Source organism: Thamnophis elegans, chromosome 7, assembly GCF_009769535.1.
Source record: "Thamnophis elegans isolate rThaEle1 chromosome 7, rThaEle1.pri, whole genome shotgun sequence".
Taxonomy (NCBI): Eukaryota; Metazoa; Chordata; class Lepidosauria; order Squamata; family Colubridae; genus Thamnophis; species Thamnophis elegans.
Window position 1 is genome coordinate 16419642 of NC_045547.1, and position 17786 is coordinate 16437427.

At 39.2% G+C, this 17786-nt stretch overlaps 1 protein-coding gene across 5 annotated transcripts in view; it reads right to left on the minus strand.

The window, feature by feature from the left end:
- The window catches only part of LOC116511140 (ELKS/Rab6-interacting/CAST family member 1), a 158348-nt gene extending 140827 nt beyond the window's left edge, over window positions 1–17521 (minus strand). For 3 of the 5 annotated variants that reach the window (XM_032220979.1, XM_032220982.1, XM_032220983.1), the window contains exons 1-2: window positions 17308–17521; window positions 10277–11083 (exon numbers count right to left, since the gene is read on the minus strand). In XM_032220979.1, the coding sequence (XP_032076870.1) occupies window positions 10277–10945 (669 nt within the window). In that variant the 5' untranslated portion in view covers window positions 10946–11083; window positions 17308–17521. The remainder of the gene's footprint in view (window positions 1–10276; window positions 11084–17307) is intronic. The other 2 variants (XM_032220981.1, XM_032220980.1) reach the window with 1 other exon arrangement.
- Between the last annotated feature and the right edge of the window lie 265 nt (window positions 17522–17786).

Below are 17786 nucleotides of genomic sequence, written 5' to 3' on the forward strand. Positions count from 1 at the left end.
AGATCCTTGTTTATTTCTAATTTAGATTTCTATGGACACCCAAGTCAACAGTGACCCTGGACAACACAAATTAAAAATAAAACCATAGTCGACAGGACCAACAAAAGAAACAAAAGACATATCAAGAAAAATAGACGCACACACACACCACTTCAGTCTAAATGGGCACTTACTCCAACCTCTTTTGGGGCTCAGAGAAAAACCTGGCCTTCAAGACCCATTCGAAGGATGACAGGATCAGGGCTGTTTGAAATGCCAGCAGAATGCTGTCGCAGAGGGCAGAGACCACAACACAGGAGGTTGACTTCCTATGTCCCAAGAGAAAGCACTATCAAGCCAGGAAAGGATACAACTGATGCACTAGATCAGGGGTGTCAAACTCAATTTCATTAAGGGCCGCATCAGGGTTGTGTTTGACCTCAGCGGGGTGGGGGGGCATGGCCTCTGCCAGCAAAAATGGAGTTCGGGGAAGCTGTGCGTGGCCCCCTAGGACCCTGATTTTGGCCGGCATGGCTTCCTGCAACCCTCTGCCAGCGAAAACCAGGCCCCTCAGCTCTGTTTTCGCTGGCAGAGGACTGCAGGAGGTTGTCCTGGCCAAAAACAGGGCTGGGAGGGCTGTCTGTGGTCCTCCCGAGCTCCATTTCCACTGGCAGAGGCACTGCGGGCCTGTTCTTCATTTTTTTCAGGGGCGCCCCACAAGCCAGATCTAAACACCTTGAGTTTGACACCTCTGTACTACATGAATCTGGGCAAAGATCTTCCTCAACACACCTGCAACTTGCTCTTGGAGGAGGATCTGTGTGTTTGAAAACACCCCCCAAATACACATCCAGTTTTGTCTGGGAAACTGCAACTTTGGAACCAAAGATGGAAAGCAAAGTTCTGACAGACATCCTGTCTTTTGCATTGGACCTTCAGGCCTGCCACATTTAATGCTGTGGGAAAATGGGAGGAAGGATTATCTGGAGTATATAATAACAACATTCCTTTCTCAGATAGCCAAGGACATCTTGCCCTGCACCTGGAGTGACTGCGAGGCATCTCCAGTTGGGACGGTGCCTGATTGGATCACATGATGGACATCTGGGTGTTGGGCAGGGACTTGGACTTTCATTTGGGTGGGGAAAATCTGGAAGCTTTCAGATTCAGGTTTTACCAGGTGTGCCAATATGACATCTCTAATAAAATGGAACTTTTAAGGAACTTCAAGCCTCGGAGTCTTCTTTTATTGGGGGTGCTACTTGGACCCTGACACACGCAGTCTCATGAAATCCCTGGTTTAAGTCTTGATTTAGGGTTTATTTTATTTGAGAAGCATAACACGTATTTGCCTTTGGCATCTCCTTAACACTAAGCTCTAGTTACAGTTTTATAACCCTGTTTTCTGTTTAGCTCCTTGGCTCTTTTGCAATGTGACCAGCTCTCTATTCTGTAATATTTGCTCCCCTGTTAAAGGCTATGGCCTATTGTTCTATTGGGTTTGGTTTATGTCTTATTTTTTTCATTGTTCCTTCTGGGCTATTTTTATTTAAAGACTAATTAAATAGTTCTAATGTTTTCCTTTACCCCTTATAAAAGACAGACTACAAACCTGACATTTAAGATACACATTCAATGATCACATATTCCTGCAGGGAAGACTCACATCCTGAGTATATCCTGGTGGTAGTTGGAGGTCAACTATGACAAATTATTCCTTTTCATTTCAATCCCGCCTTCAGTTGTCGTGTAATGTTGGCTTTTAGTTCTACAGGGATTTTTTCAAATATGCATAGTAGGATATATTCCATCTAGCCAAATGTATTTTTTATAATGTGTTCAATGTTTAAACTTCTTTATTAATATTTGACTAATTTGCAGTGAAGAATATGTGAGCCTATTTGCAGAATATATATTTCATTGTTTCCTCTTTGATGGAAAAACTTTCCAGATTCTTTTTTTTTCCCGGGGCGGAGGGTAAAGTTCTGTTAATCAGAATCACTTTTATGCTTTGTGTTTAATAATAAGAAATAACTAACCCTGATCATGAACATTGTTACAACATGATCATACATAACAAAAGGGCTGCAGCTCCAATATACCCTTATTAGTATATGTTTTATGGACATCTACTGTTGGGAGGACGTTGGGGGAATGGATTCTGTGCTGCAAATTATTTATATCCTGCCTGTTATTTTTATAAATAACTCAAGACAGAGGACATACATAATAGACCTTCCTGCTACTATTTCCCCCCCTGTGAAGTAAGTTGGGCTGAGAGAGAATAGCTGGCCCAAAATTACCCAATCAGCTTTCATACATCAGGCAGAGTTAGAACTCAGTCTTCCTGGTTTCCATCTTTATGTGTAAATACTAGATTGATCTATCTGTCTATTCGTCTGTCAGTTTTTTAATGCTGCGAGCAGAGGTGGTATTCACTTACTTCCCCTAGCGGTTCGCAAATGTGAGCACGCCCGTTGACACCTGCGCACAGCTGTCAGCACTTGCACTTTGCTCGCACACATGACTTGCACGCATGCACACGGCTTGAAAACATGCTTAAACAGGACAGCTCAGAGCCTGGGTGGGTGGGCAGGCCCATCCATGATTTCCATTACAGGTTTGGGTGAACCGCTCCAAACTGGCTGAATACCACCTCTGGCTGTGAGCCACCCATAATTAATTGGGCCTGCATCTTCTAAATCAGATAAAATCAATAAATACTCCTTTGTTCACTTCTCCTGTTCTGACGTCACATCCCAACATACAATGTCAGTTTATCTTTTGTCTGCACCCATAACAAGGGAACATAACTACAACACTACATAGAGCAGTGTTTTTCAACCTTTTTTGTGCAAAGGCACACTTTTTTCATGAAAAAAATCACAAGGTACACCACCATTAGAAAATGTTAAATTTTTTTAACTCTGTGCCTATATTGACTATATATAAAGTAATTCTCCCATGGCACACCTTACACTATGTCACGGCACACTAGTGTGCCGTGGCACAGTGGTTGAAAAACACTGACATAGAGCATAAGAACTTGGCACACCTTTTCATATGTTGCTAAGCAACCTAGTTTTAATAAAGTGGCCTATATTATTTGTAGTTGTGCATGTGTCTTTTGGAGGTATATCAACATACAGCAAGCAAAGGCAGCATTTCCACTCATTTCCTGCAGTGAAGATTTCCAGCGAAGGTCATAACTAATGAGCTCAAAGAAAAACTGTTTAAATTAATTCTTACTATGTTTGGAAAACTGGTATGTGGCTGATCTGGCAAAAGGACTTCAGGAGCTTGCCCATTCTCTGTCCATCAGAACATAATTTTTAAAGACTTGATTCTTCTTCTCCACTACCAGGTTGCTTTCTGGATTGGTTTATTCTGGGCTTCCTAAAGCTGCTATGATGAACAGTCCGATTAATATTATTATGATTTTCACGATGCATGTTTATATGGTGTTTCATTTACTTGTGATCACCAATCTAGATAATGTGTTTTGACATAAAAAGTGATCATCCACAGATTGGCTGTATGACTGGCAAGGGTTTACCAAAAGTGGCTTATTCAATTATCCATTGAGATAATTAATCCCTAAGCTACATTTTTGGATCCACTACTTGCCTAAGAGAAGGATGTACTGTATCGCTGTTTATTTTACAGGCAGTTTCTACTTGCATTTTCCATTCCCTTTTTAAGACATGTTTGAGAAAATAATTTCTTGGATGATAGCCAATCTAGTATTCAAGTTTATAAACCCCTGCTTGAACCCCACTCTCTTCTATTTTTGATTGTTGCTCATTCAAGAATGCTCTTGAATATGACATTTGCAAATCAAGATAACTATGAAGTTTGGGCAGACTTTATTCATGATCAACATATTTTTTATCAGCCAAATTGAAACAGGGAACCTGAGAACTTAGTTTAGTTTACTTTATTGTCATTGCACATGGTACAATGAAATTAAAATGCTTTCTTCAGTGTACATTATGACTATAAAAATAAATACCTATAAATCCTTTATTTTCTATATAAATGAAATTGGAAACCTGATATTGCACTATACCATAGAATTCAATATGGTTACTGCCCTGGGATAGAAGCTGCTTTTCAGCCTATTTGTCCTTGTTTTTATTATCCTGTAGCGTCTGCCAGATGGTAATAGTAAAAAAAAAGTGCCCAGGATGAGATGTCTAGTCTATTTTGAAGGGTTGACAAGCACTACTGATCATATGAAAGTTTTGAGAAGTAACATGGAAATGCAACACGTGCTCCATAGCTACCAGAAAAGCCTGACATAAGCGTACTCAAAAGTATTGTATGTATAACAGATGATATGGTTTATTTTTTTAAAAAAAAAATCTGGCCAAGTTGGGCTTCCAGTGAGTGCCTGGAAACAAAGGAGATGACATCTTTGCTATCAGAAGATACAGTCTTTCATAAGAACACACAGTCAGCCAAACTCACTTTCTAATCACATTCAGAAATGTTCAATTTAACCACTTTTATTAAAGACCTTCAAAACGATAAGCTTCATGTGACATCTGGTGAGTTTTACCTTCTTTGGATGTAAACAATTTTAAACAGAAACTTAAGAATTTAAAATAATATACCTTAGCAGAAAAGAAGGTTTTGATTTAAGTAAGTTTAAAATGGATTGGGTGTCCAGAGACATTTGGAATATTGGTTATTTTTGCTGTAAGATTTGAAAAACAAGTATAATTAAATAATATACTCACAGGAAATGACTGGAATGAAACTGAACCTATATTAGGGATGGAGACTAGATAAATGTTGCAAATAGACACTAGAGGGAACTAAAGAACCAGGCAGAAAAGCGTTAACAGGGCTAAGATGACTATAACTTTTTCTTCTCTTATTTTTTTTTAAAACATTGCCTCCTATATTAATAACTAATATCTCAGTAACAATAATTTCAGTGGATAAACTTTTAAAAGATGATGAGAAAAACTTTACAAAACTTTCATCTGACATAAATATTATAGAAAATCAAGAAAAGGATCTGGACATGGAGCAGCTGTGGCAAGAAAACCCAGGATAATCTCTTTTTATGGAATTTAAAAAACAAACTGGTAAAAGATTTGAAGACTCCCTTTAAACGCCAAAGATTGATAAAAGATCAAATCCTGCAATACCATAGGAATGATTTAAAGTTCAAGACTGAGCAAAACAAAAATAAAGAATATAGAGTTGGACTATTTGATCAGGGTTAAACTATTTGTTTGAGATTTCTGGTAACTCCTAACAGATTTTTTTGCTGAATTAGGATGGAAAATATATGATTTCTAGGCTGCTAAAACTTAGGCTATGGACAGAAGTGTTTTTGTATTTGTAATTTTAAAATAAAATGAAAAGTTAGCATATTGGCTCATGTTCCGTGTAATGAAAGTTGGAAGCCACCTTTTTATTACAGTCATTTCTGCTTTTTCTACAATCTTCTGGATTCTCTTTTCTTCTAGTTTACTTCGTGTTAGTTTTTTCTATGTTTATTAGAAACTGCACTAAAATTATGAACAAAAGATCTACTCAAGCAGTAGAAGATTCTGAAGATGGGGCTTGCATAGGTGGATCAAAATGTGTTTATCTCCACATTCTGCACATGACAAATAATCAAGGAAAGGAGAGGCATTTTTGATATATTCTACCTGGGTTTTTGTTGTATTATGGACTCAGGAGAGGAAAAGGTCAGCTTGCAAACCAAATAACAGCTGGCTCATAAATAAAACTGGCCAGAGATCATGTGAGTTTATAGTCTAAATCATCTGGAGTGCACCATTTTTTTCTTAGTTTTATTCCAAAGCAAATACGTTGGGACTAAATTTAGAATTGTTAAGTAAATTTGGAAAAACTAAAGTTGGCACAAAAAAAAAAAGCGAATTACAATGAAACAACATTTTAGTGTACAAATGAGGAAGTTACATTTGTAATTTATAAATGATTGTTAAATATAACATGGGTCAGTGTGATGGCCTAACTTACTGGCATTAATTTATGTCATTTGCATCACTACATAATCATGCAAGTTATGTAAATCACTGCAATAATATAGTGTATTGCATGGAACGTTGGGTAAAGCAAGGTCCACTAAATAAAAGCTTCATTATGGTCAGGTAACTAGTATTTTTTTTTCAGTAGAGCTGTGCCATATATAATTCTACCACTTGGATACTTAGAAAAAGAGTTTCATTAGGTAAACGATAGGTATAAATGATATTATGCAAAGCAGTACAGCAATACTGTAATTATACTACACAAGTATGTAGAACTCTTGCATTGGAAATAGGGTTCTCATTCTTAAAAAACTGATAACTCCAATACGAAAACAGTGTTTAATACTACAGTACAGATAGTCCTCAACTTATAACAGTTCATTCAGTGACCTTTCAAAGTTACAACAGCACTGATAAATGAGACTTACGACTGTTTTTCAAACTTATGACCATTGCAGAAACCCTATGGCCACATGATCAAAATTCAGATGCTTGGCAATTGATTCATATTTATGACCCTTGCAGTGTCCCAGGGTCATGTGATCACCTTTTGTGACCTTCTGACAAGCAAAGTCAACGGGGAAGCCAGATTCACTAAATAACCATGCTATTAATTTCACAACTGCAGTGATTCACTTAACAGTGACATGAAAGCTTGTAAAATAAGTCAAAATTCACTTAACTGTCTCACTTAGCAACAGAAATTTTAGGCTCTTTAGGCAAGAGAAATTGTGGTCATAAGTCAAGGACTACTTATGCTTGTTTTCTGAACATTTGTATAAGAAGCTGAAACTGAAGCTGATTTGATAATTTTCTTTTCCTTTCTTGTAAGGCAGGGGTGTCAAACTCAATTTCATTGAGGGATGCATCAGGGTTGTGTTTAACCTTGGGTGTGTGTGTGTGTGACTCTGGTGGGCGTGGTCAACTCAACATCACTCGAATGAGCGAACCGGCAGTAGTGTCTGCCGGAACCTACCCCTGATGTGGGGTTATTTCTTTAAAGTAAATTTCATCATTCATGTCTTCAGTATAAAGGGAAAAAATCACTAGATGCAAGTGATATGTAGAGGGTGTAAAACAATTCAATTAGACATGAACTGGCAAATTAGGACACCAAGCTTTCAGATGTCATTATATATCTCACCATGCTTTTAAATAACACCCTTCCTTTTTGGCCATTGTTCCACAAGCCTATCATTATAGTGGTAATTATAGTGGGATTTAAATGAACAATTTGAAAGGGTGTGCAGAATTATATAGAAAAGCCACTGTATCCTCTTCTGTTGAATATTATCTGGCTGACCAAAAAGCCTTAGCTTTTCATGCCTTTTTTTACAGTAAAAAAGAAGTATTTCATTCTTTTAGATAAGAGAATCATTCACTCATTGTTTATAAATTGTCAGAATTAAAAGGCTCCTGACAGTTTATACCATAAAAGTGTAATAAAAATGTAACAACCAATTGTTTTCATTCCATATACAAATAGCTTACCTTAATACAATAAGCATAGTTGTGACATTTATTCCCCCGATTCCTCTAGAACAGCTCTATTTTAAATAATTTCCTGAAGTGAGCAATGACGACTCTAGCCTAATCTCCAGATTAAGACTATCCCATAATATGGGGCTGCAGCCAAAAAACTGCTTGAAAGTCTTGCCTTTCTTCATTTTAACTTTCTTTAGAGGCCAATAAGGAAAACTTTCCACTGTTAATAAAAATTCTAAAAGCAATAAACAAACTCTTAAAAACCTCTCCATGTTAAACTCAGCATCCTGTTGCTCTTTTTTCTCAATTGTAAAAAAACTCTCAGAAATGGTCCATTACACGAACCCTTTGAACACGGGTGGGCTTCAAAAATTTTAGCAAGGGGTTCTCTGCCCGGTTGGTAGGTGGGTGTGGCCATGGTAGGTGTGGCCTAGTCGGCTTTCTGCACCATTCTGCCTTTTTGCCCTCCCTAGGCTCCGGAGGCTTTCCTTGAGCCTCCAGGAGGGCGAAAACAGCCTCCCCAGGCTCCAGAGGCCCTCTGGAGGTCAGAAACGGGCCTATTTCCGGCCTTCCCGAACTTCCGGTAGGCTCCTTTCCCCGTGGCACGACAAAACCACGCTCATCAAAATAGCGGTGATAAAATCGCAGCGCTAAAGCTGCGACGTCATCACCGCGCGTCATCACCGCCTTGACAACAGCGCGGCAACAGAAGGGTGCTTTAAAACGGCGCCGTGGCAGAAAGCCGATTTCAATTAAGGTAAGGGTTAGGATTAGGTTTAGGGGTTTGTTTTAGGGTTAGGGTTAGGTTTAGCGTTAGGGTTAGGTTTAGGGTACTGAGTGCTTAGGAATGCGCGGATTTGCCCTCCGCGATTATGTCATCGCGGTAGGGTCGTTTTTCCTTAGCGCTTCGAACGGCGCGAATTAGTCTTCACGCTTATGTCTCCGCGGATAAGGGCTTCGTGGATTTGTGATGGAGCCTCCTTTCCCCCCTTTCCCGAGCCTCCTCGTGCGCCCTGCACTTACCTGCATCCAAAACAGGCCGCATGGGGACTCCTGGGGGGGGGGCAGGGCCAGCCAGTAGTAGGATTTGGGGGTTCTCCATACTGCACAGAATCTTAGGTAGAGGTTCTCCCGAACCCCTACGAACCCCCTGCAGCCCACCCCTGCCTTTAAAATTTGTCACAGAAGGTTCAGTTCAAATATCAGGAGGCTAATAGGGCTTTACACGAAGAAGCAAGGTGTTCTTGTTCCCCTCTCAATCTCACTAGGTGGTTTAAAATCCTCATCATGTACATTTTTTATATTGTAAACACAAACAAGCATGACCTAATATACAGTCCCTGAGTTCTGACCATAATGGAGCCTGTCCATCATAGCCATAATTTGCAGAATCGTTATGAATGTTGGTATTGTGACCATTTTTTTGCAAGTCACTAAGAAAATTACCATAGTCATTAAGTGAAACCATGGTTGTTAAGGAAATGTCATGGTTATTAAAGCGAACCAACGGCTGTCTATGGGGAACATAAGAACTTCAAATCTGGTCACTAAGCCAGCCGCAACTACAGCTTCTTCAGTGCCATTTTAAGTTTGAATGGCCACTGAAGAAGTAGTTATTAAATGAGGACCACCTCCATTGGTTTTTGCCACTTCTGCAGTTTCCTATCTAATTTGTAGTGTATTCTATCACTGCTGAACTATGAAAATTTGTTCTATGATTCTATCTACGTGTAGCTTTGGAGCAAAAAAGGCCACCAAATTTAAAAAGCTTTTTAAAATACCAAGACCAAGTGTCAATTGTTAGTTTTCAAATTAGGTTCCGTTGATTAATTGTGCTTTGAAATTAATAATTACTTAATATTATGAATTATAGTATTTCTGTATTATGCAACCTGAAGAAATCAGAGAATATATTTATAGTACAGGTAGCCCCTTGACTTACAACCATTCATTTAGTGACCAAAGTACAATGGCACTGAAAAAAGTGATTTATGGCCATTTTTAATACTTACAACCATTTGCAAGATACTCATGGTCACGTGATCATAATTTGAATGCTTGGCAACTGGCTCATATTTATGATGGTTGCAGTGTCCCGGGGTCATGTGATTTGTCTTTTGCGATCTTCTGACAAACTCGCATCACAATTGTGTTACTAACTTAACAACTGTAGGGATTCACTTGACTGTGGCAAGAAAGGTCATAAAATGGGGCAAAACTCACTTAACATCTGTCTTGGCTAGCAACAGAAAATTTTGGGCTGAATAGCTGTATTAGTGCTGCTGCACTGTCCCTAGTGCCACGTAACGGAGAAGCTCCCATTACCTGTCCCAGCTTCTGCCAACCTAGCAGTTTGAAAGCATGTAAAAATGCAAGTAGAAAAATAGGAGCCACCTTTGGTGGGAAGGTAACAGTGTTCTGTGCGCCTTTGGCATTCAGTCATGCCACATGACCACGGAGACATCTTTGGACAGCGCTGGCTCTTTGGCTTTGAAACGGAAATGAGGACTGCCCCCTAGAGTTGGGAACGACTAGCACGCCTATGCGAGGGGAACCTTTACCTTTACCTGTATTTGGGGCTTTGAAAATGGGGAAAGAAGTTGCCCCCAAGTTAAATATAGAAAAAGCTAAGACAGAATCTTTCTGTCTTTTTAAAACCAGTCAGATTGGTTAAGATTATTCTATTCATTGTGGAATTTCACAGGAATGAATTATTCAAAACCTACCTACTATCAGGACTGCATTTTCCCACTCTCCCACACACCCTTTTTTCCTGCTTAAGTCCTTAGTTTACTAACCTGATTTTCTTCCTGAACCACCCGGTACTGTTCTTTCCAAATCGTGATTTTGGAGGCTTCATCTTTCCTTAGGGCCCTCTCTTTTTTCAGCTCAGGACTCCAGAATGTCTTGATGCTGTTCATGGAGGAGCTAAGTTTGCTTTCTTTCACTTCGACATCCTTCCGCAATATATCATTTTCCCGGAGCACTTCCTTTAGCTGTGTCTGCAGGTCCATTATTGTGTTGTCCCTAGCTTGGCGTAGTGAATGAGGCACTGTAGAAGCCATGCTCACAGGAGGAAGATGATGTTCTCCAAATGCAATAGTATCGCTGGCAACTCCACTACTGGCAATGTTGGGGCTGCTGCCCATTGCAGTCATCCTAACACCGTAAGGCAAGCGACCCCCAGATCGGCCAAGGGTCATGGTGCTTTTAGGTGTATCTGCGCCCACATTTTCATGTTCACTTAGGTACATGGGGCCTGACGTGGCATAGGCAGCATTTAAGGACTGGATATTTTCCATCGAAAGTGTCTTGCCACTTCCACCTCCAGTACTACCTCCAGAGCTGCCCCCTGTGCTGTTGGTTCGACGATGCCCCAATCGTGGTGAACGTGGCAGCCTTGGTGAACGCCCAGGGCTCTGGCTACTTGGCTCAATTTTCCCAACTGACCGAGCACTTCCATACATGATTGAATTTCTGATGGAATTTGATTATGACTTGAGATTCTCTGAAATGTTCTTCCTATGTTTCTGTTTAAGGCCGGTTACTTTTATATTAGGTCCAAGCATTCGTTCCTGAAATCATAGTTTTTTGATGTCAATCATCTGAAACAGAAACAAAATATAAATATCTCATTTCACACAATCTATTCCATTGCTTATTGTTCAATATGCTTTAACTTTCCTTATATTAGTAAGAGTTCAAATACATGGTGCACCATGTAAATTTAATATTTTTAAATTATTTTGAATCTTCTTCAGGTGTTATTTGTAAAATCTGTTATATTATGCTCGCAAGCATATCTATTTTTCTTTTCTTTTTGTCTTTACTCCTGTGTACTGTAACATTTATCAATTAACTCCTTATGCGCACATATATAAAAATAAATTAGTCCGGATATGAAGACCATGCTAAATAAAGGCAGCAACATAAATGCAATTATTGTGCCTTTAAAAATGGTAGTACAAAGATTTGCGCTTTTTTTTAAGCATCAGTCATCAGATTTTAATGCTGAAATTTAGAATTTTGTTATTAAATTGAAGTTAAAAAAAATCAATCGGAGAGACTGCTAGAAATACTTCAGATGCCATAGCGTAAAACAGAAGTGACATATGGCAGTGATGTTTTATAAGACAATAAATATTCTTTTTATAGGATCCTTTTATAGGATCAAAACATTTAACGGATTAAAAGCATCATCTAAACCACAACTACTGAATGGTTAACAGCACTTATGATGTACATCACCCAGAGTCACTGGTTGAGAGGGGTGGCTACAAAAATCAAATAAATAAATAATAATAATGAAATTATTAAGGACAAAAAGCAATGGCCTTAGTTCAACAAAAAGCTACCAATCAACTAACTGTTTCAGATTATTCAATATATATAAAAATGTAAAAGTGAAATTGTAGAAAGTGTAGAATTTCTAATTGGTGAGAAGTTAAAGAAAGAATGTAGAATGGAATTCAGATGGAAGCAGATCTTGAAAGCTGTCAGAAGGGAAAGAAATGAAGTGCAGAACATTTTGATTCAAACTGCTTTGAATAGCTCTATTTGAACCAAAATGTTTGCATATCCCTGAGGGACATTTGGAGTACAAGAGAATGTGGAAAGGAAAAATAATGGCACTGGTTACAATTACACATTACAACTTGGTAAATTGACTTTGGCACGCAAGATATAGAAATATGTTATACCAAACTTGAAAGTAACACTTAGCCTTAACACTGCCCTCTCCAATTACCAAATTCTGAAAAGCACTCTCTGTTGCTTCTATGGGTTTGCAGAAAATTAGCATAAGGACAATAATTTCTATGTGCTGGTCTGCTTCATATAGATGATCAAGGTGTAATAATATCAGTCAATGTCTCAATCTATAGTAGGAATAAAAATCAGAGGATTCCTCAATCATGTAGAACAGAGCAGATTCTATACATGATTATGCAAGTGTAAATGTTACCCTCTCAACTTAATATATAATTTCATAATTTCTTCATACAATAGCCCAAATTAAAAACAAATCTGAATCTAAGCTGGCAGAGTAAGGCAGAATATCAGTAATATAATATCTAAGACTATTAGGATTACTCAGTATTATTAAAAGGTCTCATTCTGAGGTTATAAGGAGGATTGTTCTCGTTATTCAAATAGTCTGTGTGTCCTCCTTCTCAATTTCAGATAGATCCCTATTTCTTTCTGCTTTGGATAAGTTGCACTGCATCACCTCTCTAAATGGGGATACATGCTTGAAGTCAGTGCTGGAAAACAGACCCTGACTTTAATTCTCGGGAGCTGGGATTTGTTTGCTTTCAGGATCTGCACAAAAGTACTTAATTATACAGTTTGTCAAGGCACATTCAAATTAGAGTTGTCACGGAGGCATTTTTGTTTCTCACTCACTAGTTAAAAAAATAGAATTGCTGTGGGTGGAGAAGCCAAGACTGCTTGGTGTAATAAGATGAGCTAAAAGCTCATCCATGCAAAGCAAGAGCCAGATAAAAACACAAGTGAGGAGAGCAGGAAAGAGACACAAACTATGTGCAAATAGTCCATGGAAAAACAGACACAGTATAGGTAACACACATTATGCTAAGTCTTATTACAGAACTATTTAGCATGAGGCAATTCAGTGCCATTTATTCTGACTTGAAGCAACAACATAAGCAAGTATGCACTCATCACTGAACAGATACTAAAGATTATGACCGACAAATGAAAACAGCAATTCTATAATGCTCATTTTATTTGCCCTTTATTTTTATTAATGGTATTTTGGAACTGATTTTTGTTAAGAAAGTGGGGCTGAAATATCCATTAAAACAGCAAGAAAACTGTAATATTTTTATCAGAGTTTTCATAATTATATCGTGTCATATAGATACAAGTTAGGCAAAATAGTGAAAAAGTATAAACCGGCTTTATACCTTCTCTGATACATATTCAGGTTCTGATCAACACCTTGTGAAACCATGTCCATTAAACTACTGATAAACAATAATTGTATATACAATGTATAGAAATAGAAATCCATAAGGCAAGAAATTTTAAAAAAATTCTTAGGTCAAGTTTCAGAAATGACCAGAAGTAAAATCTTGAATAAAATCTTGACATTGGTTGCCAAGTGAACTAATTATTTTTGTTCATCTAGCTCACGGGTGTCAAACTCGGGGTGTCACATGAGGTTCATGTTTTTCCCATTCGCGGAGCTGGGGTGGACATGGTCTGCGTGTGACACATCCAGTCCATGGGCTGCCAGTTTGACAGCCCTGATCTAGCTTATGAAGTGGCACCAGAATTACACTTCATTAAATTGGCCCCTCATTTCTATATTGACTTCTCCAGTTTCTGTATGGATTTCTCAAGATCACTTGCTCTACAACTGATTAAAAGAAGTTGCTCATAATGTTACACAAACACACCAGTTGCTACTATATTAAAAAAGCATGAACATATTCCTCTGAATCTCCCTTTGAAAGAAAACCAAGTTGTTATCAGAAGCTGATTTTTAAAAACAACCATTATGAATACAGAATATTCAACTGGTATAAAATTTTGATTATGCAGGAAAAGATATACTTCTGACAGAGCCACTGATACTATCAGTAATGTGGTATAATGAGAACCAAAACCCATCCACATTCCATTAAGTAATTTCAGATAGACTTTCACCGCAAGCAATGTAAAGGCAGCTATCTTCTTTCCCACACTTACAGATAGTACTTGGGTTATGACCATAACTGAGTCAATTTCCATTGCTGAGACATAGAGTGAGTTTTGCCCCATTTTACAACTTTCTTGATGCAGTTGTTAAATGAATCTGATTTCCCGATTGGTTTTGCTTGTCAGATCACAAAAGGTGATCACATGACCCCAGGGCACTGCAACTGTCATAAATATGAGCCAGTTGCCAAGCATCTGAATTTTGATCATGGAGATGCTGCAATGGTCATGTGTGAAAAATAAATAAAAGTTAAGTCACTTTTTTTCAGTGCCATTGTAACTTTGAACAGTCATTAAATGAATAGCTGCAAATATTAAATCTGTATTAAATCTGAACTCAGAATCCTCAAGTTAAAGCCCCTGATTGTCCATGAAAATCAATGAATTATTTAGGGGAAAAGGTGATTTCCACTTTAACATATTTCAAAACACACCCATGCAAACACTACAAACAAAATATGATAGAACTATCCATCATAGTAAATTACTGATGCTTAACAGAATTCTAAATGGGCTCCTTAACTTTATTTAATCCTATTATTTCTGCTATACAGACTCAAGAAGTTGGTTAAAATTTCAATTTTAAATTTTAATTTTAAAGTACTGTACCATTCTTTCACATTTTCTTTATACTTACAAAAACATAACTTTTAAGGTACTTCTGACAAAAACACCCTGGTCTGTAGTACAGAACATGTTTTTATTTTATACTAATTAAAGAAGTGGTTAAAATAACATATTGGCTGTACAAAGTTTCCTTCAATTAAGCATTTAAAGGCCAAGTCTACAAAATAACAGAAGCATCATGGATACTAGACAAGACCAAGCCTCAAAAAAATATTTTAAATGGATGTTAATAGGGAGTAGAGACTCATTCTCCCACACTGGCAGAACGTAAATTGGAATGGAAAATGCGGCTTATTGTCAAATATTTTCCTGGTCAGCAAGGAGTAGACCAGATTAAAAATGGATAACTCCCCAAAAAGGATGATCTAAATTTGCAAAGTGGAAGGCCTGAAGGGAGAGGAGGAAGCTTTCAGTCACAGGACTGGACTTTAACAAAGAACTTTGCTGCTTGAAATAAAAAGAGATAAAAAGGATGAGTCTTCTGGGATTATTGGAACCTGTATCATATGTTGTTCTCCTTCTTCATGCCCCAACTGGATCAGATGCAAGGAAACATTTAAATGGCAGCTGTTTGCTATCCTTGGAGCACTAGACAATAATGGCATTCTGAACAGAACTACAATTCCTCATGAACAGACAAAGAGCAGAAAGCTGCCGATTTCATATTATACGCAATACCATTTATTGTTTCTTGTGTAGCTAAAGTGCATTGGATTTCATAAAGTGCAGTGAGTCATTTAATAGAAAGCAGCTACCTATTGTTCTAAGCAGTGGCTTAAACAGGGTATATCACATATTAAAGTGTGCTGCCAGAATAGGAACAAAAAGGTATTAAATTCAGGGTGGCCTCCTTCCTATTCTATTTTCTCTCTGGCCTGAAATATAACAAATGACATCTAAATCAATGTTAAATGTAGCAAACCACTCCTATTGTTTTTCTAGAAGGTAAGTAAAAATAGACATCTTCTTTTTATGAGGACTTACTCCATTTAGTCATGCTTTTTTTAAAATAAGAAAACTGCTCTGCTTTACGGCTAACCAAAAGTAGCAAAATCTTATCTGAACAGAGACAAAGGTCTACAATATGTAAGTTATTACAAGTCAAATATGTGAAACTACAGACCAGACATCTATGAAGCGCTTCTAACACCTCTTTTGGATTAAACAAATCAAAACATTCAAATTCATTATTCTGAATTATTTAATTCAAAGTTTGATTGTTGTGTAATTTTGAAAAGTGATTTCAAATGAGTTTTAAAATGATGTCTACATATGTCAAAGTTAATATGATATTATGCAATAGGAGATTATATATATAGTGACAAACTAACTAAATAAATGAATATATAAGAGTAATTCTCCACAGATAACTACTGTATCTATAAGGGTGCTATTTAAATTGACAAAGGCATCAAGGCATACTTTTTAATAGGATTTTTAAAAGTAGGAAAGGACAAGAGTTGTCAGGCTCCCCCACCAAGTAACCCTATCTCTTTTAGTATCCTTAATCTGTACTTTTTTATTTAAAAAAACCCCACCACTTTAATATTTTATCTACTATTTCAAAGTGCCTGTTAGTGGAGGCTAGAATAAGCCAAATAAGTGAGAATGAATCTATAATCCAATCAAACAGCTTAACCCTGTTCTAGGATCTCTGCAAAGGTCCAAAATGATCCAATGTGGCTCAAGGGATGCACAACTTGTTACATCTATCCATCCAACAAGACCATGGGATCCCTTTTGAGAGATCACAGTAGGCAACATTAAAGTCCAAAGAGAAGAAACCCCAAAGGGCTGGCTTGACACTGATAAGATGTGTCAAGATTCTTTTCCCCCCTCCCTACCCTCAAGGCTCTGTGTCAATCATGACCAGGATGGGATAAATTATGAGCTGGGGTTGTGACAGCTTAGCCCTAAGAATTACTAAGTTATTATATATTTTTTTAAAAAGGTGGGACCCGTAATCCCTGCCTTCATAGTCCCTTGTACTCGTATCCATTTCATGTATTCATAATCATGTCTATATTCATATCTGTTATCTAATTCATGCTTGATGAGAGATAGATAGATAGATAGATAGATAGATAGATAGATAGATATTTTTTTTAAAAAGGCTTATAGCAGGACCGGCGGGAGGGGGGTGGGCTCGGCCAAAAGCTCTTTCCCGGGTGGGCTCGGCCACTCAATTCCAAGGCAGGGAGCCAGGATGAAGAGCCTCCTTCTCCCGATCGAGGGACCCTGGATGCCCAGGCAGGCCTTGAGGGGGCCCACCTTCCTCTTCCGTAGGGCAGCGGACGGCCCTGCGCCGGGGGGGGAGGGAGGCCGGGCAGGAGCCTCGCGACCAAGGCGGGCAGGCCCTTCCCCACCCCATCCTTCCCTTCCCCCTCAGGATCCCTGGCCCCACAGCCAGTCCGGTCCCGCTCGTCCAGTTAAGACCCAGGCCGGGATTCCCGGCTGCTCCCTAACGGCCGCCCGATACCTGTCACAGCCGTACAGCCGGCGTCCCGGAGCAAGCCCGCCTTCCTGGCCCCGCTGCACCCTTGGCCGCTCGGGCAGCGCCTCTTCTCACTACCACCTCCCGCCCGCGCCTCCAGCCGAGGCGCAAGAAGGCGAATCAGGCAGGCTCCGCCCACTCCCCCCCTCCACCTCCGTCGTCGTCGCCAGCCCCGCCCGCTGGCGTGTGACGCCCCGGCGAGGCTCTCCCCCCGCCTTTTCCGAAGGAGGGAGGGGGGGGAAGCGGAAATCAATTGGCCGGTGGATCAATTGGCGGCACGCGCAGCCCACGCCCTGCTCTCCCTCCCCCTCCCTTTCCCGAATGTCGACTCACCTCGGCCCCTCCGCTCGCCGTAGTGCTTCACGCCCCACCCACCCGAGCCTGCCAATCACGAGAGGCGCGTGGCGATCCTTCTCCCACCCCCTCCACTCCCCCTTCTCCCTCCCACCTTTAGATCATTGCTG